The sequence below is a fragment of the Camelina sativa genome, chromosome 20 (assembly GCF_000633955.1).
Source record: "Camelina sativa cultivar DH55 chromosome 20, Cs, whole genome shotgun sequence".
NCBI lineage: Eukaryota > Viridiplantae > Streptophyta > Magnoliopsida > Brassicales > Brassicaceae > Camelina > Camelina sativa.
In genome coordinates, this window is record NC_025704.1 from 17,481,166 (window position 1) to 17,506,447 (window position 25,282).

General features: G+C 32.8%; 3 protein-coding genes and 1 long non-coding RNA gene across 6 annotated transcripts; 2 read left to right on the forward strand and 2 right to left on the reverse strand.

The window, feature by feature from the left end:
* On the forward strand, positions 2,357 to 4,200 carry LOC104771071. Of its 2 annotated transcripts, XR_764711.2 has the most exons (5): positions 2,357 to 2,780; positions 2,868 to 2,930; positions 3,036 to 3,153; positions 3,352 to 3,545; positions 3,782 to 4,200. It is a non-coding gene; the product is annotated as an uncharacterized LOC104771071 (long non-coding RNA). The 2 variants fall into 2 exon arrangements; XR_764710.2 differs by having other exon boundaries at positions 3,352 to 4,200.
* On the reverse strand, positions 4,687 to 6,816 carry LOC104771072. Its single transcript, XM_010495549.1, has 7 exons — positions 6,645 to 6,816; positions 6,439 to 6,553; positions 6,120 to 6,394; positions 5,615 to 5,776; positions 5,499 to 5,552; positions 5,256 to 5,402; positions 4,687 to 5,135 (listed from the first exon to the last, which is right to left on the reverse strand). Exons 1-7 carry the CDS (start codon positions 6,765 to 6,767, stop codon positions 4,755 to 4,757), a joined length of 1,257 nt encoding a protein of 418 aa, XP_010493851.1. The 5' UTR covers positions 6,768 to 6,816; the 3' UTR covers positions 4,687 to 4,754.
* LOC104771074 lies at positions 11,232 to 13,447 on the reverse strand. Of its 2 annotated transcripts, none has more exons than XM_019242029.1 (7): positions 13,321 to 13,447; positions 13,141 to 13,227; positions 12,782 to 12,901; positions 12,241 to 12,402; positions 12,104 to 12,157; positions 11,875 to 12,021; positions 11,232 to 11,665 (listed from the first exon to the last, which is right to left on the reverse strand). In XM_019242029.1, the coding sequence occupies exons 1-7, from the start codon at positions 13,441 to 13,443 to the stop codon at positions 11,285 to 11,287; spliced, it is 1,074 nt and encodes a 357-aa protein (XP_019097574.1). In that variant the 5' UTR covers positions 13,444 to 13,447; the 3' UTR covers positions 11,232 to 11,284. The 2 variants fall into 2 exon arrangements, with proteins under 2 accessions (XP_019097574.1, XP_010493852.1); XM_010495550.1 differs by having other exon boundaries at positions 12,617 to 12,901.
* On the forward strand, positions 20,482 to 22,709 carry LOC104771075. The gene is made up of 7 exons (XM_010495551.2): positions 20,482 to 20,718; positions 20,818 to 20,904; positions 21,099 to 21,383; positions 21,595 to 21,756; positions 21,837 to 21,890; positions 21,973 to 22,119; positions 22,329 to 22,709. The coding sequence occupies exons 1-7, from the start codon at positions 20,596 to 20,598 to the stop codon at positions 22,707 to 22,709; spliced, it is 1,239 nt and encodes a 412-aa protein (XP_010493853.1). The 5' UTR covers positions 20,482 to 20,595.

Consider the following 25,282-nt stretch of genomic DNA (forward strand, 5'->3'; position numbering starts at 1 on the left):
CTATTTCTGTTCTTGCTTCATTACTGTTACAATCATTCAGTTTCATTTGCATTTAGTTCTTGGTTCTTGTAGTTTATTTTCTGCATTTTACATTTCCATCTTAGGATTGTTAGTGACAAGCAATCTTTACATTTGTCTTAACTTAGATTCATATGCACATCTTAACTGTTCACAAACACTCATTTAGGATTGATACCTCTTATACTGCAACAGCATAAGGGGAATTGAAACACCCATCCATCATTCCATTCATATCTCACCATTGCATACATTCATCATCATTCACCACACACAATATTCTTGTTTCACCGGTTCGCGAATGTTACAAGTTTGCTGAGAATATGTTGTGTGTACATTCAAACAAAAAGTAAGTTGTGTGGTACTTTAAAACAAAAAGGTTTTGAATGATTATTCATTGGAATAAAATGAAGAAGGAGACGAGAAAGAGGTAGAATAAGAGTATAATTAACGAAGACGCGGATTGTGAAAGTAACGATGACAACTACCATGTAAAATTGACAATGAAGATGACGAGAAAGAATATGAATAATAAATAAAAAAAAACACGAAGACATAAGTGGTGGGGTTCAATTGAATATGATAAAGCAAAATTGGTTCATGATTGGTTTGATCAGATTTGATTATTAAACACAACTGATTTTTTTTTTAAATTGTGTATTTGAAATAAAATTATTGTTTTGATAGTAATTAAAATTTAAATAAGATAATATTTCTTATCATTAGTTGTATATAATTTCATCTAAATATATCAAATAAACCTAGGCATAATGTTGGTTCAAAATGTATTATCTATCTATATATACATTTTTGAAGTACATTTTGGGTTCTACCATTTAGATTTAACTTATTTACAAAAAATAATCTTTAAAAAATTACATAAAATAACCATTATTAAAATATGGCAAATCAAAATAGATTCCTAAAATAATATGTCTATAACATCGCATTTATAATGATGTCGAGATGTTTTCCAAAAAAAAATATGATCATGTTGAGATTTTGGTTATTTGGTATTGATTTTACAATATTCAGTTAAGCATGAAATAAGGCGTATAGTAATACATACATACGGCAATTTAGGAGTATATTCCTTATCTATATTCTAAATCATAATTGTACTTTCCAAAATATAAAGCTTGCTCGCCAATTTTTACAACTATCAAACCTAATTCCATGTTACTATATAAATAACCTTAAGACCAAAAATGCACAAACTCATAAGAAACTTTACCTTTCAAACAATCCTCATGCCTTCAATGGACAAATCTTTTTACTCTATATTATTTTGTTTCTGCAATATAGGTCATTGCTACTTTTTACACTCAACTAATTATTAACATATTCTTTTTCCTATTTTACAACAGGTGAAGAAAGGTACGTGAGACGAAGGTTAATATCAAACAAACAATTTTTTTTAAGGTACGTTGATTTAGATTTTGGGGAACTAAAAGTATTTGAACACATATGTTTCTTTTTTTTAACACAAGTCCCTTGCATGATTGTACTCTAAATTGGTTTCATGTTTTCTTTGTAGGTAAGTGGAGAAAAAGGAAAAGAGACAAAGAAGAGATAAATTTAAATATTGTATCGATTTTTCTTTTAAAATAATCTTATTTTCTGTACATTTGTCTAATTTTACTAACAAATTCCAAGGTAATTTATAATTAAGAAATTTATAATAAATTGTGCGATTTTAATTATTGAATCCTAATACTTTTGTCTAATTGAATCCTAAGGTAACCACTGACGTGAAGCTTTAAATGTGACATTGAATCCTAATACTTTTGTCTAAATGTGATCGCCTGGTAACATTTTGTGTTTAACCTTTTTAGTTTTGCTTATGTAAATTTTAATTTATAATCTTAATCTTACAAAAAGTATACAAAAATAAATAAGTGACATATGGTAAATCGACCAAAATCAGTAAAGTTTATTCCCATACATTATCTTGACTTAATTGCTATTTTATTTTATAATTAAGAAATATTTTATTGTTTTATTTAAGAAACAAAAATAATATCAGCCTAAAGTATATATTAATATTTTTGTAGTTGTTTCCATATCTTAAATATAAATATATTTACAATGTCTTAGGCGTGAACTATTATTGTGGCAAATTTGAGTTTAATTAGTACTTTTATCTTTCCAAAATAAATATATATAAAAGTTATAAAAAATTATTCCATGGTGTTAAATCTTAGTATATATACATTTTCCAAGTACATTTAGCAAATAAATCATGAACTTGCCACCTATTTACAAGACTGCCATTAGGAAAAAATCGGATCGGGTCAAAGAAAATACGCGGACCTTTTATGGGTCGTGTAAACCTAATGAAAAAATTATCTTCTTCTGCCGTCATCGTTGTCGAAACCATTTGCAGAGATTTTGTTTTTCTTTGTGCTTCCTTTCTCGAGATATACTTCCCTCATCATGAGAGCGTATCATTGTCGCAAAAAAATATTATAGGAGAAGGTCATCAAAGGTATTTAGAGAAAAGATTAAGGAGAGAACTGGATATATCTTCAAAGAGAGAATTGGTTTAGTCGATGAATTGGGGGAGAAATGGGAAGACGAGATATGCGATTCAGAATCAGAAGAGAAAATGAGGGATTCAGACACGAACGAAGCTGGAAAGAATCGACCAGTTCTTGAGACAAGTGATGGCAAGGGGAAAAATAAAAAGAGAGATAAGAAGAGGAAGAAGAAGAGTGATGATTTCAACAAATTTTTATGGTTCCATGAACAAGACAAAGAAGGTAACTCTCTATTTCTTAGTAGAATTTATATTGAGGTAACTTTGCAATGTACGTCTTGGGTTTAATTGGTGTCACTGTCGTCCCTAGGAATTAGGCAAGAAGAGAATAATTTTGATTAACTTCGTGCAAAAAACCAGAGACTCTTGCGAAGTATGTGATACTCTCCAAACATTTTTCCATGTTCATTGCAACGTTTTGCAATGAACTAACAATTGTCTTTGGATTGGTGTTGTTGGTATGTGTTGCTCTTTTTAGGATAGAAAGTAGAGATGCGGTCTTCCGTTATGTTTACCAGTAAAGGGATAATCCCAATGCTCTTGGTAGAGCCGACGGGAGCAGACTCTGTGTATTGACAACATACGGCATTACCCTGGTAAGTTAAAGTTTTGTTCTGAAATGTTTACGATTATTAGGTGTAGGCGTTTTGTTTTTTAGTTTCAAAATTTAGTTTCATTTCATACTCAATCCAAACAGCTCATCAATCACTTTTGGTTAATTTCGTTTCAGTTTTGTTCTGTGATTTGCTAACAATTTGTGTTTCCTCTATATATGCTGCCTCGGTTTGCAACAGGAGCTTCTTTTATCCCGGATTGCATATACTTCAGCGAGAGATTCCGACTTGCAACAGTGAATTCTTCTTTCTACTTTTTGACCTCTCATATTAGTTTGTTGTAGAAAAAATGATATCAGTATATATTAACTGTGCCAATATGTTGCATCGTTAGCAAGGCCTCTTATCTATTGCCATGGCAAGTATGTGATTAGGTATAAAACCTTGATTAGCTTGATCTTTAAATATATTAGGCCAGGTTTTTTAAAATAAGTTGATAAGATATGCTACATAAATGTTTTGATAATGGTGCTTGTGTGATTGTTTCCATTTTCAATAAGCGGGTCCTTTCTCTCATATTCATCTCTACTTATGTGTGTGCACCTATGTTGTAGTATATTAGCGAGAAGAACTTTATTTGATATTATCAACTCAACTTTTACAATTGCAGGTTATTAGATATATATAGGTTACTACTCCATCTGATGGATTCAGTAACCGGTTACCTCGATCCTCCGTTAAAGACATTCAGTATTTCAGGACTTGGAGGACACACAAGAACAAGCATGACTCCGTTGTGCGTCTTAAACATCTCCCCATCGGAATCGTAGCTCAGGCCGTCGAGGATCGTTCGCAGCATAAGAATCGTGCTTCTGCTCTGAATCAACTGAGTCTTCTTTTTCTCGCTATTAAGTATAGGGAGTTATTCAAGAAGAAAGCAAAAAAATTTACATTATACTTGATGGAATAATGCAGAGCCTTATAGAATATAGGGTTAACATAATAAATAAATTAAATTTAGTATTTCTAAATAAAAGTATAGCCCATATCTAGTATACAAATTAATAAGAATCTGCATATTAGACGCTATAGTGTTCAGTGGTTCTTCAGACTTCAGTTATGAATGAAACTCAGATTTACTAGCAAAGATGGTCCAAAAAGTCATGAACTTATGTTTGAACCTTCCTCTTGGGGAAACTGATTATTTGTTTACACATTAAAATTAAAAACTTATGCATTGGGTTTCCAGTTTTCTTGATCGCCAACAACATTTCTTATGTCTTTTAAAGCATACAAAGGAAATATTATTTTATCATATTTTATTTTTCGTAATGTATTTTTGTTAGAAATATATCTCACATCGGAAATCATTTCGTCGAAGAAGCTAATGTAAAATGTAAATAGTAGACAAATTAGTCTGAAATCATACTGATTTAATTTGTTGCAAACTCTCCAACAGCGCCCAGTGGGACTTGATGCAATTGTGATTCTTTCTTATTTTATTTTTAAATAATTGTTTTATTAACTTTCATTTTCATTTGTATTTTATTAGTTTGTGACTTTTTGTCATGGACATATGTAATTCCAACTTAAAGGTGATACTATCAAGAGAGAGAATGAACATTGACGAAATCAGCATGAGATTAAGGACAATGACGGTTCCTGCCAGGTCCCCCAAAGTACAAGTGGGGTTCTTCTTTATATGTTTTCCGGTAGAGCTTTGTAGAGTAACAATTTTTCTCATCAACGTATTCGGATAGATATTTTGGGTACTTGATCTGCAAGGAATTGTCCTTGATTCTAAGGTTGGTGTGGTAACAAGCTTCGCCATAAAGGTAATTTGCCCATTGTCCGCTCCCCATTGAAGTTTCTGTGTGTGGCTTCTTCCCTATGTTAGGGCTATGGACTTCTCCACCCCACTGCACAGCAGGTGCTCTGTATTTGAGGCTGTTAAACAGTGTACCCGGCCAATAACCCATTACGTTGTTTCCGCAAGTCAACCACCAATTCCCACTCTTTGGATCCTGCAAATTAATACCGTCGACGGTGAAACATTATTGGGGCATTCACCAAGACAAATTTACGAAAAGTGTGTCAATATGTTTTAATCATGTGAGGGACTTTTAAAAACTAGAAAATGTTACCAGGAACACGCTAACGGTGATGAAATATTGCTCGTGCGAGGAACTCGAAACAGGTTCAATGGCTGCACCAAGGGCAAAACTTTTAGTTGTTTGCACAAAACCCGCGCATAAGAGGTTGATGCACCCTGTGCTTTTGTATCCATCTTTCTGCAAATCCAAATAGATCAAAGAGTAGTTATAAACTCACATAAGGGATTTAAAAATGTTTCAAAGTTGGTAAATATTTTTATAGGTGTTACTCACAGTCCATGAGATGAAGAGACGTGTGCGGTAGTCTCCAAAAACAGCTGGATTCACCTGAATAGGTTTATTGTCAATTAGTTAACGGTTTAGTTTTAAAGCAAAGTAACAGAACGTACCATCCAACCAGCTTCTAGGCTCTCAAAAATATCTGAGACACCACCAACCAGCCATATCTGAGCAGAGCTGTAGTCGCTAGCCTGAACCCTTGGAGGGTTCCAAACATTTATATCAGATTGAGCTCCAACAAAATCGGACCCTATGGCGACAATAAATGCCTCCTGTATCATCAACAAAGAATTAAGGTGTTTTTAGTTAACCAGATGGAGATTTTATTAGTTTTTGATCAAAAAAGGCTTTTTAATCTGGTTTAGTTTTGGTAACTAGATATCATAACTTCACTGATTAATTCATTTTTTAACAAAAAAAAGTGCTCATTCAATTTATTTTATTGCCAAAATTTGGAAATATAGTTTTGAAAATTATACGAAAATTTATGGTATAAGTTGTACCATATAACCAAAACCCCCCTAAGTTAAAAAAAAAATCAGAAATGGAAAAAACGATTAGCAAAATAAAATTACTTAACTTTCTTCATTTAACACCTTAATACATTGTACATACCGATCGAAAGTATGTGCCGACTTGGTTTGTTTTCTCAGCTGTTATATTGAAATTACCCTTGTGCTGAAGTGCGTTGTCGAGATAACTATATCTATGAGGAGGTTTTCTCCCAAAATGAGACGGTGAAGAGACTCTGCTTATGTCTTCTCTACTAACCCTACGAACCGGTATTGTCCCAATGGGACAGGTTCCAGATTTTGACCAAACCTGAGACGTTATTTGTATTTGTTCTGAAGAACCGTTGTTTAGAATTTTAGTCTTCTTTTCATGCATGCCTCTGTATAAAGGAACAACTTACACGTAATTTGAGCATAAAAACCAAATAGGTGGGTGTAGAATTTGTTTACCTGAATCTTATGGTTCCTTAAAGCGGGATGATCAAAGGCATGTTGTTTATAGATATCAATACAATCTATTATATCTCCATCTTCACTCTACAATATATGATCAATTTTGGGAACTCGATCATAAACGAAAAAAATATACACAAGATGTTATATATTTGCATTCAGGTTCAGTACGTACCTTGATGGTCTTCAACGCAGGCTTATTAAGAGCCTTCAATTTCATGTCGATATCTAAAGAACCTTTCCCATAGGCTTCACTGTAAAAGCCAAAAAGAATCACAAACATTAAGAACAATCTCATCTTGGTCTTTCTCTTGTTTATTCCTAGATTGAAGGATGTAGACTTTCAATCTTGAACCTTCATCTTTAACAAAAAAAAAAAATCTTGAACCTTCATACTTATAGAGTTCACAAAAGGAAATGGTTTATTTTTTTAATTAATATTATTATTATAAGTATCCACACACAAAGTTGAAAAAACGGAAACCTCATATCTACTTATTAAAATATTTGGTCAACTCTTTTGTGAAACTCAGCTCAACTTACCAAATATGATATTATGAATGCTCGTGTAATTACTTAGCTACTCTATTTTGTTTTGACTTTTTATTTTTGTTGCACCCAAATTAATGCTTTGGCTATCTTTTTTAACGGTTTACTCATATTTAATCCTTTTGGCTAATTTTTCTTTGAATTGATGTTTTTTTTGATTGACCAATCACGATATAATATTCATTTCGTTTCCCAATTCAACACAAGACTTTATCAAAGAAAAAAAAACACAAGATTCGCCGTCTTTCCTTTTATCTTCCTTCGTCACCAAAAAAATTGTCAAAAGCTGGCTAAAAATGATACCATGGTCTTTGAGTAAGTTACCATCACCAAAGAATGTCTAATTCAGAGTTGTGTCCAGAGTTATAATATACTATTCTCTTATTCTTGGACTTAAATTTATATATACAAATTAAAAAGTATTTTCATATTTGATTTACATTTAGTTCATTATTTTATGCTATGAAACTCAGATTAACTACAAAAGATAGTCTTCAATTGATAGCCTTAAAGCTGCAGAGTCGAATCTTGGTACCCCTAGGGAACCGACTTCCATGCGATACTCATGTTTGCTGCTTACTACCAAAAGCATGACGAGACTTGACTATGAACTTCTGATATCTTATATAATAAGAGAATGTTTCTTCTAAACTTTGTTTGAGGCGATAACATCTGGCGTTTTATATAGTTGACATTTGTCCATTGCTAATTAAATAAGGCCACAATTGTCAATTTAATCCCTTGGTAATTAAAAATTTGCCTTAAAAAACAAACAAATGGGATCTGAACATGTAGCCCCTATGTTTCTCTTCCTCCCATATGGTATTTAAATTGAAGCTCGAATTTAGTTTTAGTTTTGCATTCTGCTTTTGAAAACATAACGTCTTGCCATCAAAGTAAATTAAGTCATTTGATAATTGCTTTCTTATTTATTTCTAATTAAATATTAGTAATCTGTTTTCCATAAAATTATAATCTAATAGAATTCAGTTTCTGATTACTTTTTTATTATTATAATCTCTCTCCCTCAATCTACTAGGAATCAACAATCTCATCCCACACACTAACTGTGCTTTTAAAAATGTTACAACCTAAAAAATTTGTTCTCTACTCTACTCTAGAGTTACTCTCTAACGATGACCACCGTAAAAATAGGATTGTTTTTGGGAAGCTCCATACTTTATAAGAAACAAACTCAGCTTTAAATGTCTCCTTCTAGACGAAAATGTAAATCAACTACCTAATCCACACCACACCTATCTCACCTACTGTATATTAAAAACCTCCTCTCTAACTAATTTTTTACTTGCTTTCAGACATGCAACTCGCCTATCTAAGTTTGAAGATATGTTGATTCTGGGAAAGCAGTGTCTCTCTTTGAGAAAAAATTACCATTGAAACACATGCCAAACTTCTTACACTGGCACACACATTATATTTGAATGCAACATCGTCAACCCAATGTTTTTTTAACTCCAACAATTCTGCAAAAGATATTATATTTCATATACATCTGGTTAATTTTGTATTTGTTTTTTCCCCATTCTCCAACATATAATATATATTGCTTCCAATTAAATCAGTTTTTGTTATACTTTTCACATCAGTTTTTCCCAATATTCGTACAATAATCTAAAAACAACAATCTTATAGTCTTTAATATTTTCCCCAGTAACTATTTCAAGGCAAGTAATGTCCCGTCAATTTTAGTTGGCAAAATTTATTAAGACCCAAAAGATTTGTACATGATTGAACAAATAGAGACTTACGTCAAACAACAAGGATGGAGGCCAGGTAATATGACCAATTTATATTTTATTTTTACTACTATTACTTAAAACATCGTCTAGCGGAAAATATTAAATATTGTCTAACTGCATGGGTTCACTATATTTGCGACACATGTCTTTCTCACTAATCTTAAATTAAATATTTTTTAATACTTCATTTTATTTGTATCTTATATGGTGGGACTTTAATTTTTTTAAAACATTGTGACAAAATATATTTCTTCCAACTTTTTGTTTCAACATGTAATATATTTCCTAATGAAATCATATGCCATATTACCAAAAAATAAAAACTACTGATCAAACCAATTATAAAAAAAATGTTTTCATACTTTCAAAGTAAAAATTGAAACCAAATTAATTTATGATAGACTAATTAATTTATGTTCTAATATATTTTAAAAATTACATTGTATTTAATAATCATATATTTGTATTAAAGACAAAACTAAAATAAAATTTAATTTGTATTTAATATTTTATAAGTTACAGTTTGTATATAAATATTTTAATTACTAATATTTATATTAAATATTTTATTTCATCGTCGTGCGTAGCATGTAAGCTAAAATATTTGTAATATTTTTAAGGAACATTTGTTTTTGGTGTAAAGCAAAAGTGGTTGATGTTGTGTATTGCGCAATAGGTGGCACTACATTTCATGCACTAACTGTAATTTGAAAATGAAAAACTCTGGTTTGACCTTGACACGTCACACTTTCTCTCCATCTGAAGCCGTGGGAATACTCCGGTGTGTTGTTTTCAATGAGTCCGGAGTGTGGCAATCTGTTGTTTCATATGTTTTTTTATTTTATTTTGTGTACTAACTATTTCAAGGTACTATCCAAACTAAAATTGCCAACCCAAGTCACTTTTTTATTCTTAGGCCAACTTAGATGAATTGGACGACGAGGTGGCTTAGCTCATCAAAGACTTAATAGGGAAGACATTATATTCCAATATCAAAGAGTCTACATACAATTTCACGGCTCTATGTACCAGAGTTTCACTGTCAGTCAGTCACATCTATCAAAGACGATCAACACCACTTACCCTTAGAACGTGAGACACACATGTGGAAAAAATTCCAACAAGGAATCATAAACCATTTACGCTTGAATTTTAACATTTTCAATTTTACATTTTTCCCTTTGTTATTTTAACAGATAATTACTGATGATGTAAACCAAAGCTTAAAACTAAGGTTGAAGTCTCTCCAAGATTTGGAAGGGATAAAGGCATTGATTGGGGTTTTAACATTACTGGTCTACTGTTGACAGGAAATACAACAACAAAAGTAAAAAAACTTCTGATGTTGGGAGAAACTAGCAGAAAAAGGGAATAAAATCACTTATCGTTTCATCTGCAAAGCAAAAACAAATACAAGCCACATCAAAAGAAGACAGTACAAATTTCAAATTTCACCATATATGTATTACAAATTGGTAGCATCCCAAAACAACACATTCTAATTATAAAACAGAGAGATATTTTAATCTTTTATACATTTTGTTATTTAATAAATTAAACAAGACTAATAAATTAAATTATACATCAAGGTTTGTTTTTAGTAATGGAGTGTCGGTTGGGGTTGGGTATGGATAAATTAATATTTATGCTATGCATTATTCAAATCTCATTGTGATGATGATGTCAAATATGGACAATTAGCTGATCTTTTCATCAAAATTAAATGATTTTAGGTTTTTAGAATTCGATTTGTTGAAATTAGTATTAGACATATCTCTTGAGGATAATATAAGTGAAATTTACAAGAACAGGAGATTTCTATTTTTCTCACTTAAACTTGTGGGTTACTCTTTTTTGAAGAAAAAAATAGTCTTTTTCAATAACTTAATATATGCGGTTCTTGATTGTAAAATAAAAGTAAAAATAAATCCGTGCGTAGCACGGAATAACCTCTAGTACAAAATACGATATTGCGTTATCTTGGTCTAGTCATTTTGTCTATTGATTAAATTGGACAATGGGGCATTTGCCAACTTGTACTGAGCCTAACGGAAATCATAGAGTTTTTTTTTTTGGGTGTGTCCATATCCTTATACTGTCTGGGTCACGTTCTGTTCTATTCTCATTGGTAGTCACATCAATTCAGACTGGTCCAACACTCACTCTTCAATTCCTCATCCAGAATCTTCTTCCTAGAAAGCAGTAGATATTTTCTCGAGATATGGATCATAAAAAATGACTATTGTTGTATTTTTTTGGCTTAGTTCAGTTTCTTACTCTTCCGAACTCAATATTATGAAAAGTATACAATGACTATATATCATTTTGTGAAAAACTATTTAAAGAATAAATCTTGTTTTTGTAATATTTTATGAAGATTCATTATTAAGTTCCTTATATCTATATATTTTAGATAGAAGAACTCTTTTCTAATCATAATTTCATTTCCAACTTATATGTAAGATTAATAAAAACGAGAATGACCACTGAGAAAATCAAGATGAGATTAAGGACAACGAGGATTCTGGCCAGGTCCTCCAAAGTAAAAGTAGGGCTCTGACTTATACGTTCTCCGATTCAGATTTGTAGAATAACAGTTGTACTCATCAGCATACTCGGATAGATACTCGGGGTATTTTATCTGCAAAGAATAGTCCTTGATCCTGATGTTTGTGTGGCAACTAGCTTCGGCCCACAAGGAAGATGCCCATTGTCCACTCCCCATTGAAGTTATTGTGTGCGGATTCTTCCGCACGTTAGGACTATGGACTTCTCCACCCCACTGCACAGCGGTTGCGCTATGTTTGAGGTAACTAAAGAGTGACCCGGGCCAATAACCTATCACGTTGTTTGCACAAATCAACCACCAATTTCCGTTGTTTGTATCCTGCAAGCACCGTCGATCATTAAAATATTTTAGGATAAAGAGCATACATGTCAGGTTTAAAACATATCAATAGGAAACTATAGCTTCGGACTTTTGATTTGTCGTAACACCAATTATTGGGGCATTAACCAAATCACATACAAAAAAAAGTAGTACAAAATTTTAATCTTGCGTGAGGTTTCGGGAGATGATTTTGTAAAAAGAGTTACCAAGAACATGCTGGCAGTGAAGAAATATTGTGTTTGCGAGGGAGTCGAAACAGGTTCTATTGCTGCACCTAAAGCAAACATAGTAGTTGTTTGAACAAAACCCGAGCATAAGAGGTTGAAGCACCCTGTTTGATTATATCCATCTATCTACAAATCCACATAGGAAGACTAGTTATAAACTCTGGAGATGTTATAAAGTCAGTCGGTAGTTGTGCAATGATGTACTTACAGTCCAATAGATGAAGAGACGTGTGCGGGAGTCTCCAAAAACACTTGGATTCACCTAAACAAATAGGTTTATGGAGTTAATTTTTCTATTTACTTCAAGAACAAGATATAGTACACTTCTAGGGGTAGAAAATGTACCGCCCAACCAGCTTCTATGCTTTCAAACGCATCTGAGAGTCCACCAAGTAGCCATATCTGAGAAGAGCTGTAATCGCTGGCCTGAACCCTCGGAGGATTCCACACATTTATATCGGATTGAGCGCCAAGATAATTGTACCCTAGGGCGATAAGGACTGCCTCCTATATCATTTATCAAGCAATAAGTGTTTCTAATTAACCATACAAATGATTTAATCGTTATTTTTAGGACCTAGTTGCGATTAATTCAAGCCATCTGATATTAGTTTTTCTTTATTTTGTCAAAATTTGAAATTATAATGTTCTAGAAATCTTTACGTCAAAATAAAATTTTGGATAAATTAAAAAATCGGAAACTAAAAACGATGCTACGTACCGATATAAACTTTGGGCGGGGAAGGTTTATATTTTCAGCAGTTATATTGAAATTGCCCTTTTGCTGAAGTGCATTGTCGAGAAAACTGTATCTATGAGGAGGTTTTTTCCCAAAACGAGACGGTGAAGAGGCTCTTCTTATGTCTTCTCTACTAACTCTACGAACCGGTATTGTCCCAGTAGGACAGTTTCCAGATTTGGACCAAATCTGTGACGTTATTTGTCCATCAGAACCGTTGTTTGGAATAGTAGTCTTCATTGCACCAAACTCCACGCTCGGTTTCATCTGCATACATAAATGTAATTGTTTAACAATCAACCATACTTAGGTCCAAAGCAAAATAAAGAAAATTTTATTTATGAAAATTTAACGAACAAATTAATTTGCGAAGTCTGCAAATGTTTATCTATTTATTTGTTAATTTCTATTAATATAACACGATGGGCATGCCTGCGAAGTGAATAATTTAACTTGTATATAAGTATTCGAGGAAATATATAGGTGTGTGTATATAATTTGTTTACCTGAATCTTGTGGTTTCGTAAAGCGGGATGATTAAAGGCATGTTGTTTATAGATATCGATACAATCTATTATATCTCCATCTTCACTCTACAAATAATGTATAATCGAAATGTGAACTCATACGCCAAAAATATATATACACAAGATGTTATATATTTGCATTGAGATTCAGGCAATTACTTTAATGGTCTTCAATGCAGGCTTATTAAGAGCCTTCAATTTCATATCGATATCTAACGAACCTTTCCCATACGCTTCACTGTAAAAGCCAAAGAGAATTGCAAACATTAAGAACAAGCTCATTGTGGCTTTTTTTTTTGTTTGTATTCTTTTTCCTAAGTTGAAGGAATAGATTTATAGAGTTTAAAACACCAAATGATGTAATAAATTTAATATGGTAAGATATTGAATATTCACACACAAAGACTGAGAAAAAGTAAACCTCATAGTTAGTTATTGACAATTATCTGCAGATTTTGCAAACATATTGAGTCAATTTTTTGTGAAATTCATTTCTCAACTTACCAAATATGAATGCTCCTGAAATTAATAGTCATATATTTTGTTTTGCTTTTAAGTTGGTGAAAAACGTAATTAAGTTAACATATATGAATGCTCCTCTGACTTTTTTGTTTGTTTTGGTTTCTTTTTTACTGTTCTTTTTCCCTAAATGATTCTTTGGTAATGCTTTATTTTGATTATTAAGGATAAGATTTAATCTTTCTAAGTCAAAACAGAGTTTTACTACATATTTAATGCGATTAGTTTCATAGATTTGCTCTCTTGATATAAAGCATGGATGTAATTTTCTAAATTAATGTGGGGGGATTCTGTTAGATTGTGGGCTTATAACTCAAAACCAATTGGCAATGATTGGAGAGACTCATATCTTATATATACAAGATGATGACTTCTTTAGTCATCAATCTCAGTATGTTCGGGCATGAGTTGGTGGGCCAACGATTGGATCGGGCCGATTGTGGATTAGGATGAGTATGTACGGACCGGGCTCTGATACCATATTAGATTGTGGGCTTTCAGCTCAAAACCAAGTGGCAATGAGTAGAGAGGCCCATATCTTATATATACCACTTTAAGGTCCTACTCAATCTCCAATGTGGGATATTGTATCCCTAATAGATTCTACTGTCCAATTTTGGTTCCTGGCTTGATCACTGCAGAATTTTCCAAATCATAATTCCATGATCTTTTAATAAATTACCATCACCATCCTTGTTAGGAATTTTGTCGTTTGAAGGCATTTCCAATATTCTATTATTTTTGGGCCAATTAGATAATTACGAATATACTGCAAAAGCAACTGAGAAAATGCTAAGCATGTCAATGAGATAGTTTGGTCTTGCAATTCATAAATCCGTTGACTTTAGATAGTGATCATCACATTTTATAACATATTTCTCCTTAAACATTTTTTTTGCTAAATGTGTTGGAGTTGAATCCTTTCACTGAACGTGCAAAAAGAAAAAGCTGAATTAAATAAGAGGAAGAAGAAGAGAAGTGCTCTCAGGAAGTAACAAAGAAGAAATCCAAGTTACAGAGGAAGCACAGAGAGTTCCTCTCAATGCTTGCTCAGCATCGATTTGTGTTTTATGCAACAATACTACTAAAACTCGGAATCACCTCTTCTTATCCTGCAATCTTTGTGTTTTCTGCAACAAGAAGATCATTCTATATTAAGTAGTATAATATTTTCACATCTTAATTCAACTCTAAAGTCTAGTATGGTTAGTCACAGGACTGGCCCGTCCATAAGGCAAGCAAAGCACTTGCTTTAGACCACATAATATATACATAATTGAAAGGCCAAAATTAGAAAATAATCTCTTTTGTCTGATGGCTCAATAGTCCTTTGTTTTGTCTAATATCTCAGGTCCGAGTCTTATTTTGGTACTTCATGAGCTTTTTTCTTTTTTCCCCTTTTACGTTTTGAAAATGCTTTAGGCTACTTTTAACATACGGCCACAGATGCATGTGTAGAGGTTACACAGACATTTTGTAGAGTTTTCCACGCTCTACTCAGGTCGTCAGCTCCCTCATTTTCAGCTGTGCTCTATTTTTTTTCTATGTTTAGACAGAAGCACACAGAGCAGACGAATGCTCCCTCTTTCTCTCTTCTCTTTGTTTTGGTTTTGAAAAGACATAAACGACTTGGACGAGAGAAGAGAGAAACTGATTTTTTACATTGGATTCTTGGATTTTGTAGAATGAGGGAAACGTAGGTTTTCTCTCAAGAACAATTGAAGAAGTAGGATTTTTGTATTGATTTTTTTTTGGATCCTTTGCCTAGGTAACCCCTATTTTAATGAAATATCTAGGTTACAAGTTAAGTAATACTTTCTTAAATCTAGGTCTAAATTTTCCTTTTCGGCTTTGTCTTAAATATTTTCGTTTTATGTGTTCGAAAGTAGGAGGTCCACGTTCGTTGGCTTTTGCCCACAAGCCCATTTAAAGCCTTGGGGCTTCCTATTGACATGTAGATTGGCTCTAGGTTTCCATCAGGGTCGCTGGGAAATTAGCCATGAAATCTGATGATCTGATAACGGTGGATCTACTTTTTTGGACTTCGGTCAGAATGTGTCTGTTTCATAAACACGGTGACATTTTTCGATAGGTATACTTGACCGATACAAGGTCGGTCTTGTTAGAAATATAAGCTTCAGGGCGATATGTAGATTGGCGTCTGGTTCTTTCTAGAATAGTAGAAAATTGCTTTAAAAGTCGGTTCTCTTTGACAGGTCGGATCTGTCATTTAGGGTTTTAACAGATTGCTCCAGGTTAGAAAAATTGGTGATACTTTTTTCCAGACAGCTTGGATTGAGGCAAGGTCAATCTTGTTAGAAACACAAGCCTCAGGGCTTCAGATTGATATGTATTACGGCGTCTGGTTCTTTCTAGAATGCTAGAAAATTGACTTCAAAATTGGTTCTCTTGACAGACCGGATCTGCTTTAAAGTTTTGAAAAATCACACCTGTTCAGGGAAATCTGTGATAAGTTTCTTGAGACAGCTCAGATTCATACGAGGTCGGTCTTGTTAGAATGTTAAGACTCGGGGCTTCAGACGGATATGTAGATCGATTCTAGGTTCTTTCTAGATCGATAGGAAACTGCTGTCAAAGTCGTGATGCATTTAGCAGGTTCCCGACGAGCTGTTGAGCTGTTAGCTAGACGAGGAGCTGTCAGCTAGGAAGACTGTGGACAAGCTGATAGCAAGCAGACTGCTGTATATCTACTGTAAGTTCTTAACAAGTAGGGAGTTGTTGACGAGCTCCAGTTCATTCGGTTTTCTCGGAAACTGATTCCAAAAACAGTTGGTCTGTGTTTAGGGGTTTTAGACACACTGCACAGAACAGGCTTTCCGGAAATCTGACGTCCAGGCCAATCTGTGGATAGGTTATGAGTAACCTGGTACATAGTATTCTGTCGGTAAATTAATCCCAAAGCTGACTGGTACGATACAGATGGATCTGTGTTTCGAGAAACTGTGTCTACTGTAGAGAAAAAGCAATATCTCCGAACATACAGCTTTAGTCGAAACAAAATCTGATTCTATGGAAAGCTCCTTCTTTGGGCAATCCGTGAGTAGGTTATTCATAACCTGGTTCGTTGAAGTCGGCTGGGAAATCGTTGTAGAGGCTGACTGGTAGAAATCAGAGGGATATGTATTTTGACGAATAGAGTATGCAGCAGGGAAACAGCGATATCTCTCAGCAGAAAAATCTGATTGAAACGAAGTTTATTTCTACCGAATTCTGGTTTTAGGAGGAATCAGTAGATAGGTTACTCGTCTTCCAGTTCGTCGGAAGCTTCCGTGAAATCGCCTTGCAAGGAAGTGGTTCAGATGTATGGTTGAACTTTCATTGATCTTCTGGTTTGTCTTAGCTTTGGTGGTAGAGAGAAAAAACGTAGAACTCTTATGTTGTAGAATCAGAGATTCACACAATGAATTTGTTTAAGGGGGAAAACAAATTCACTTAACAATCTCTCCTAATAAATCGATTCAAAGCTTTTTAGAAAGTAAATTAAAATCTCTTGAAGAACAAGGTAGAATTTCTCTCAAGAACAATTGAAGAAGTATGATTTTTGTATTGATTTTGTTTGAATCTTTTGCCTAGGGGACAAACCCCTCTAGTAATATGAAATATCTAGGTTATAAGATAAGTAAAACTTTTTTAAATTTAGGTCTTAATCTTCCTTTTCGGCTTTGTCTTAAATATTTTCTTTTTCAGTGTTCGGAAGTAGAAGGTCGGCTTGATGACGTCCGTGGGCTTTTTCCCACAAGCCCATTTAACAGGCCTTACTCGAGATTCCCCGTTTAATCAGATTTCAGGATTATTTGGTTTGTCTTTGGTTTAGGTCGTGGTGTCAATACCTGCACCAACAGATTTGGATACATTTCACAATTTCACCACAAACATACAAACTTATAGTATAGTTCATACTACTTACTACACAAACATATGCATAACTTTAACCTCTACTAGTCCTTACTTCTACATACTAGACTAGTTTTAACAAGCCAAGTTAAACACCTTAATTTAAACACTGACAACTCTTAACTACTCTAACTTAGCTATTCTCTAACCAACAAAATACTCTTCTATATTGGTCTAACCAAACTAATGTTCAATCACTTCTTGACTTAGAGAAAATAATTTTTGTAAAGCAATGCCATATAATTTAATTTTGTATAGATCGATTTCTGATGTTGTCCATTTTAAAAAAAAGCATAGATCGATTTCTGAAAGAATAAGACGAGGGTAATTTTATCATTTACCATCAGTAAAACAAAAATAAGAAACAAAACATTATGTAGAAGATGAGCTTCAAATAACTGACCTACAAGCAAGAAATATGAACTCAAACCAGCGGACTATCATAGATTATTTGTTATTTCTTCAATATACAGATTTGTATAGCAAGCAGTTAAAATATAGGATGTTCTCAAGTTTTTATGTAGCTTTAAGATTAATTTAATACTTTATACTAGATTATGATCCGCGGTACACCGCGGGGTAAAATTTTTTTTTAAAATTTTTTTTCTAATGTACTATTTTAATACTAATTTTGTTAATATGCTCTTTTGTTAATTTTAGTGATTTAATATATAAACCATGCTATACCGCACAATAATTTTTATTTACTATAATATTAATTAAAACAGTTTGATTTGACATATTTTATATTGGTGTTGTTATACATTAAAATGAGGATTTAACTCTTATTGAAATATCATATTACTGATAGTTTATTTTTTATTACTATCAATTCAATCATTTAATGTCATATAACTTGTCATGTAATATAACTCGTTTGTGTAATTTTGAAAATTTAATATGTTTAAATATTTATAATTTTAAACTTTTTATTAAGTTTATATATGTCAGTTATAAATTATAAACTTCTTAAAATTTTAGAATTTACTATATACAGTAAATTTACTATATATGTATGTTGAACACACACTTTTTATATTAATTGAGTAATATATGTTTGTTTAAAAAAATTCAAATCACAATATATGCAGGAAAAATACACCTTTTTTATTAACTTTATGTGTTATATAATGATTCACTACATTAAAATTTTAAAGTAAAAAAGAGATGATAAGAGAATAATTTTTTTAATCTGAAATAAATCTTCTAAATATCTATATTAATTATAGAACATTATAAATATAGGTATTTAAAATATTTTAATTGTGTTTGGTTATAAAGATAGTAGAGAAAGTTAACTAAATTTGTTTGGCTATGAATATAATAAGCATTAAATAGCATTTAATATAAAAACTTTCCAAAAAATATTTTTGAGCAAAAACTGCTGCAAAAATACTATTATAGATTATGCAGTCTTGTTTATGATTGGTTGAACTTTTTAAATATAGCTATTTCTTAATCTGCGTGGTTTTACTTAAAACACTCTATATTTTGGTATGTAGAGAGTACAATTCTTGAGGATTATATTTTTTTTAAAAAAATATACAATATAATAAAACCATCTTAGATTTCCCCGAATATATTTCTTAAATTGAATAAAACCACAGTAAGTATATTATCATTATAGATCATGTTAGTTTTCAAGAAAATATTTATTAAAATCTTAAAAATAAATCTATATTAACATTTTTGAAGTACGTTTTATAAATTTAAAATAAATTTCATGTAAATACTTACATGATCTGCATAGTTAAAACATAGTTAATTTGTTACTATAACCCAATAACATAGAGATATAAAACCTAGTTGTTTTAATTATGTTCTACGTAGTTTATAATGTGTATTAATTTATAAAATCCACTCATGTATAAAAAGAAAGTATTAAAATGTTAAATATCATTCTCATATTACAAAAATATTAAAAATCAATCTAAAACTCACAAAATGAATAAATATAGTATTTAACATTTAAAAAATATTATGTTTGAAGGAATTAAGCTTAGCCTAAGAAACAAAATAAAAAAAAATACATAATAATTAAAGAGATTAAATTAGAGACTAATAGAAATTTTTTCTATTTGTGAGATAATAGTCACATAAGTAAACATAAAAATGAGAGATGTGGAGAGATGGTTTACAAAAAACATTATTATGTATTTTTAATGGTATAATAATATATAGGCTTGGTATTAACCTTTTCTTTGAATTCAAGGCTTGATAAAGAAATTTTTGTAAGCCTTAACGAAATTAGAGATTAATGAAATGGTTTACTAAATGCATACATAATATATATATATAATATAATATAAGCTGTGTAAAATAATAATTTGGCAATAATTTAGGAAAAAACATTTTTTATTTCCTTTTTTCTTTAAAAGAAATATAAAAATGTTTCCAATTTTTCTTGGTAATAGATATTTTATTTAATTTAAGTTATTTTGTTTAGATGAATTCTTTATTTTTTTTAAAAAAAAATTATATAAAAGTGGTTTTTGATTTGCTTTTAACAAATTCCATTTGATGGTTGTTAATTTAAATAAAATATTATTTAAGGCTCAATATTTAATTTCATATTTAAGGGCTATCTATTTCCATTTAATTTTCCCCTTTTGAATAAGAGTAAATTTCCGCCCTAAAGTGGCATTAGAATTGATACACATTCCAAAATAGGTTATTAATTAATAGAAAACCTATTTTACCAAACTTATATAAAGAAGGTATAGAATTTATAGATGGACAAAGCATTACCAAAGAATTATTTAGGGGAAAATGGACAGTCAAAAGAAAATAAAATATCAGAGGAGAATCCAACTTAAAAGCAAAACAAAATATATGAGTTGACCAAAATGTTTGCCAAATCTGCAGATATGAGGTTCCCATTTTTTTTCATTCTTTGTGTTACCATATTAATTTTTTTAATCATTTGGGTTTTGTAAACTCTTATAAGTATGAAAGTTCAATATTCGAAGCCTACATCCTAAATCTATTCCTTCAACCACAATGAGATTGTTCTTAGTGTTTGCGATTCTCTTTGGCTTTTACAGTGAAGCCTATGGGAAAGGTTCTTTAGATATCGATATGAAATTGAAGGCTCTTAACAAGCTTGCGTTGAAGACCATCAAGGTACGTAATTGCCTGAATCTAAATGCAAATTTATATATAACATCTTGTGTATATTTTTTTGGCTTATGAATTCACTTATCGATTGTACATTTTTTGTAGAGTGAAGATGGAGATATAATAGATTGTATTGATATCTATAAACAACATGCCTTTGATCATCCCGCTTTAAGAAACCACAAGATTCAGGTAAACAAATTCTACACACACACCTATTTGTTATAATAATAAAAATTAACAAATAAATATAATAGATAACATTTGCAGACTCCGTAGATTTATTAGATAAATAGATCTAATTAATTTGTTAGTTAAATTTCCTTTATTTGCTTTGGACATAAGTATTGTTCTATCGTTACACAAACTACATTTTATGCATGCAGATGAAACCAAGTGTGGATTTTGGTGCAATGAAGACTACCATTCCAAACAACGGTTCTGATGAACAAATAATGTCTCAGATTTGGTCAAAATCTGGAGACTGTCCTACTGGGACAATACCGGTTCGCAGAGTTAGTGGAGAAGACATAAGAAGAGCCTCTTCACCGTCTCGTTTTGGGAAAAAACCTCCTCGTAGATACAGTTTCCTCGACAACGCACTTCAGCACAAGGGCAATTTCAATATAACTCCTGAAAAAGTAAACAGTTCCTGCCCATCGTTAATATCGGTACGTAGCATCGTTTTTAGTTTCTGAATTGTTAAATTCTATCGAAACATTTATGTTCTCTAAAGATTTCTAGAAAATAAGAATTTCAAGTTTTGACAAAAAAGACAATTAATATCAAAGGGCTTGAATTAATCGCAGTTAGGTTCTAAAAATAACGATTAAAACCTTTGGCTGGTTAATTGGAAACACTTATTGTTTGATTATGATATAGGAGGCAGTCCTTATCGCCCTAGGGTACAATTATTATGGCGCTCGATCCGATCTCAATGTGTGGAATCCTCCGAGGGTTCAGGCCAGCGATTACAGCTCTTCTCAGATCTGGCTACTCAGTGGACTGTCAGATAACTTTGAAAGCATAGAAGCTGGTTGGGCGGTACATTTTCTACCCATAGAATTGTACTATATCTTGTTCTTGAAGTAACTAGTAGATTGATCGTCATAAACCAATTTCAGGTGAATCCAAGGCTTTTTGGTGACTCCCGCACACGTCTCTTCATCTATTGGACTGTAAGTACATCATTTCACAAATACCGATTGACTTTATAACATCACTGGAGTTTATAACTTATCTTTCTATTTGGATTTGTAGAAAGATGGATATCATCAAACAGGGTGCTTCAACCTCTTATGCACCGGTTTTGTGCAAACAAGTATTACGATTGCCTTAGGTGCAACGATAGAACCCGTTTCGAGTCCCTCGCGAAAACAATATTACTTCACCGCCAGCATCTTCATGGTAACAATTTCTACAAAATCATCTCCCAAAACCCCGAACTAGATTAAAAATTTTGTGCTATTTTTTTTTGTATGTGATTTGGTTATTGCCCCAAAAAAATTGGTGTTACAGATCAACATCTCAAAGCTATAGTTTCCTTTTGACATGTTTTAAACGCGACATGAATGCTCTTTAACATAAAATGTTTTAATGATCGATGGTGCTTGCAGGATAAGAAATTCGGGAATTGGTGGTTGATTTGCGCAAACCACGTGATAGGTTATTGGCCAGGGTCTCTCTTCAGTTACCTCAGACATAGCGCAATTGCTGTGCAGTGGGGTGGAGAAGTGCATAGTCCTAACTTGTGGAAGAAGCCGCACACAAGAACTTCAATGGGGAGTGGACAATGGGCGTCTTCCTTATGGGCCAAAGCTTGTTACCACACAAACATTAGGATCAAGGAAAGTTCTTTGCAGTTGAAATATCCTGAGTATCTATCCGAGTACGCTAATGAGAACAACTGTTATTCTACAAATCTGTATCAGAGAACGCAAAAGTCAGAGCCGTACTTTTACTTTGGCGGACCTGGCCAGAATTCTCGTTGTCCTTAATCTCATGTTGATTTTCTCAATGTTCATTCTCATTTTTTATTAATCTTACATAAAATTTGGAAATGAAATTATGATTAGCAAAGAGTTCTTCTCCCTAAAATATAAAATTATAACGAAATTAATAATGAATCTTCTTAAAATATTATATATATATATATATATTAATTTATACTGACTAGTTCTTTAAAATAGTTTTCCACAAAATGTATAGTCACTGTATAATTTTACCTAGAAATATTCTTGGGTACACTACCCAAAAATTGTCTTTTTATTTTATTTTCATAATTTGTTTGTGCATATTCTCTAACTAAAAGTCAACCGTTAATTTAGTGTGATATCTATCAAAGAAAAAAAGAAAAAAAACACAGACGTTAAGAAATAAATTGTTAGTACTTTTTACCAAAAAAAAAAAATTGTTAGTACTAAACAGTAAACACCCAAGTCTAGTGGTCCGGAAGGAACATATTAGAAATCAAACACTCTAGCTAGTTGCTGTACGTGGTGTACAATAGGACGGCTTTGGAAACCTAACCTTCTCTGACTTACGGAGCCTTCGCTTTTTCAAAACTCCAAAGTCGAATTTACTGAAATATTGTCACCGCTCTACTAGCCGAACGATCAACCTTTATAATCCCACCTTCCCAAGTTTCGTAAGCTCTTCAGACCATTGTGATCTCATCTTCCCACGATTCATGGTGTTTACTTCCTGTAAGTCTTAGGGGAATTGGGTTGTATGACCAAAAAAAATTCTATAATTTAATAACTAACTATACTAACTATGTATTGATTATATACTCTATATTATATGTATAATACCAATTTTTACCCTTTCACTATCTTTCATCACCACCACCATCTTCTGACCACCGGCCATCGCCACCACCTCCGGCGTCACCACTACCGGCCACCACCTCCGGCGGTTCTTCGGCGACCACCACCTCTTTACCATTATCACCGCTAGGGTTTTCAATGTACTATCCCTTAGGGTTTAGATTTCCTCCAACCACTACCGCCGGGCTACCGCCAGAGACCGCCGGGCCACCGCCGGAGACCGCCAGAGAACCGCCAGACCACCGCCGGAGAACCGCCAGGCCACCGCCAGGACACCGCCGGAGAACCGCCGGACCGTCACCGGACCGCCGCCGAAGTACCGTCGGACCGCCACCGGACCACCGTCAACCACTACCGCCGGCCATCACCTTCACCCCTACCCTTAAACCAAAAAACCCAAAATAGTAATTTACCCTACCCTTGATCCTACTTTTCTAATTTTTTTGAATAGATGGTTATATTATTCTATAGTTTTTTTTTTGGCTACTCAGCTAATTCACCCTAAGTCTTACTAACTTCTCTTCTTTTTTTATTTTTTTTTTCTTATTAATGATTACTTGATTAGTTTCTTGTGAAGATGTAGTTGTCTGTATGAAGTAGTGTTTGTATGATTCAAGAAGTGATACAAGATTGTTGGTATTTTATGTGTGTGAGAAGTTTCTAGAAGGGTTAAGAAGGCAATATTGAAAGACGGTTTGAAGATGAATGGAAGAGAAAAACTACTATTTATTTGGATAATTAAATTGGAGTTTTACAAAGAAAAGGAAAATAGCAAAAACAAAAAAGTCTTTTTCTTATGAGATTTGGAAATTTTCTTATATGGTGATTAGGAAGTCTTGATGGATATATAAGGAGATGTTGGACACGTCCTAGAGAAGCAAGAGAGCTAAGACATGAAGAATAAAATCCTAGAGAGCTTTATCATTGTGTGCGGCTTTGTTTCGCGATTTGGTGCATGTGTTGTTCAAGCTTCTTTGTTCGTCGGTGTGACGTGTGTGTGAAGTTTGCTCAAGAGAGTTGAAGATCTGAAGTCTAGGCTCAAGGGGAGTTTAGTCCAAGGTTAGTTATCTTGGTTTGAATCTAGGATTGGTGTGAGTTTAGTTAAGGATAGAGATTTATCCTTTAAGATTTCATGTTATAGAACAGAGCGGTGAATTAAGAGGGTTGTGCTTGATTTACGCGTTTGCGAATAGGTTGTATTTGCTTTCTTGTTCTAGTGGAATCGAAATCTAGACGTGGTCCTGGGGAGTAGGAAAAACCGAACCTCGTTAACAAAGCTCTTGTGTTATTTACTTTCTGCACTTTATTATTTCCTCATCCGCATTTACAAGTGGTATCAGAGCGGGTTCTCAATAGAGATTTAGTCTAGTTTTGGGTAGATCAAGGGTTAGGGTAGTTCAGGAAGTAAGACAGGGCTTTAAATCAGTTGTGATGACTTTATACAGAGAAGGCACGTCTATGACAAGACCACCGTTGCTGGATTCATCGAATTACGGATATTAGAAGGTTCGTATGCAAGCGTTTATTAGTAACCTTGATGAAGATTGCTGGAATTCGATTGAGCTTGGTTGGGAGCCTCCTAAAGTTGTGGATGATAAAGGGGTGATATGTCTATATTTTGTCTCCGCTAAGCATGTTTTTGTCACGCATCTAGTTAGGATAACTAATTGTTTTGCATGAATTTCTACTCTCTTTTGTACACTTTTCATATTTAGGTAGTTCTTGCACTATCTTCGCATACA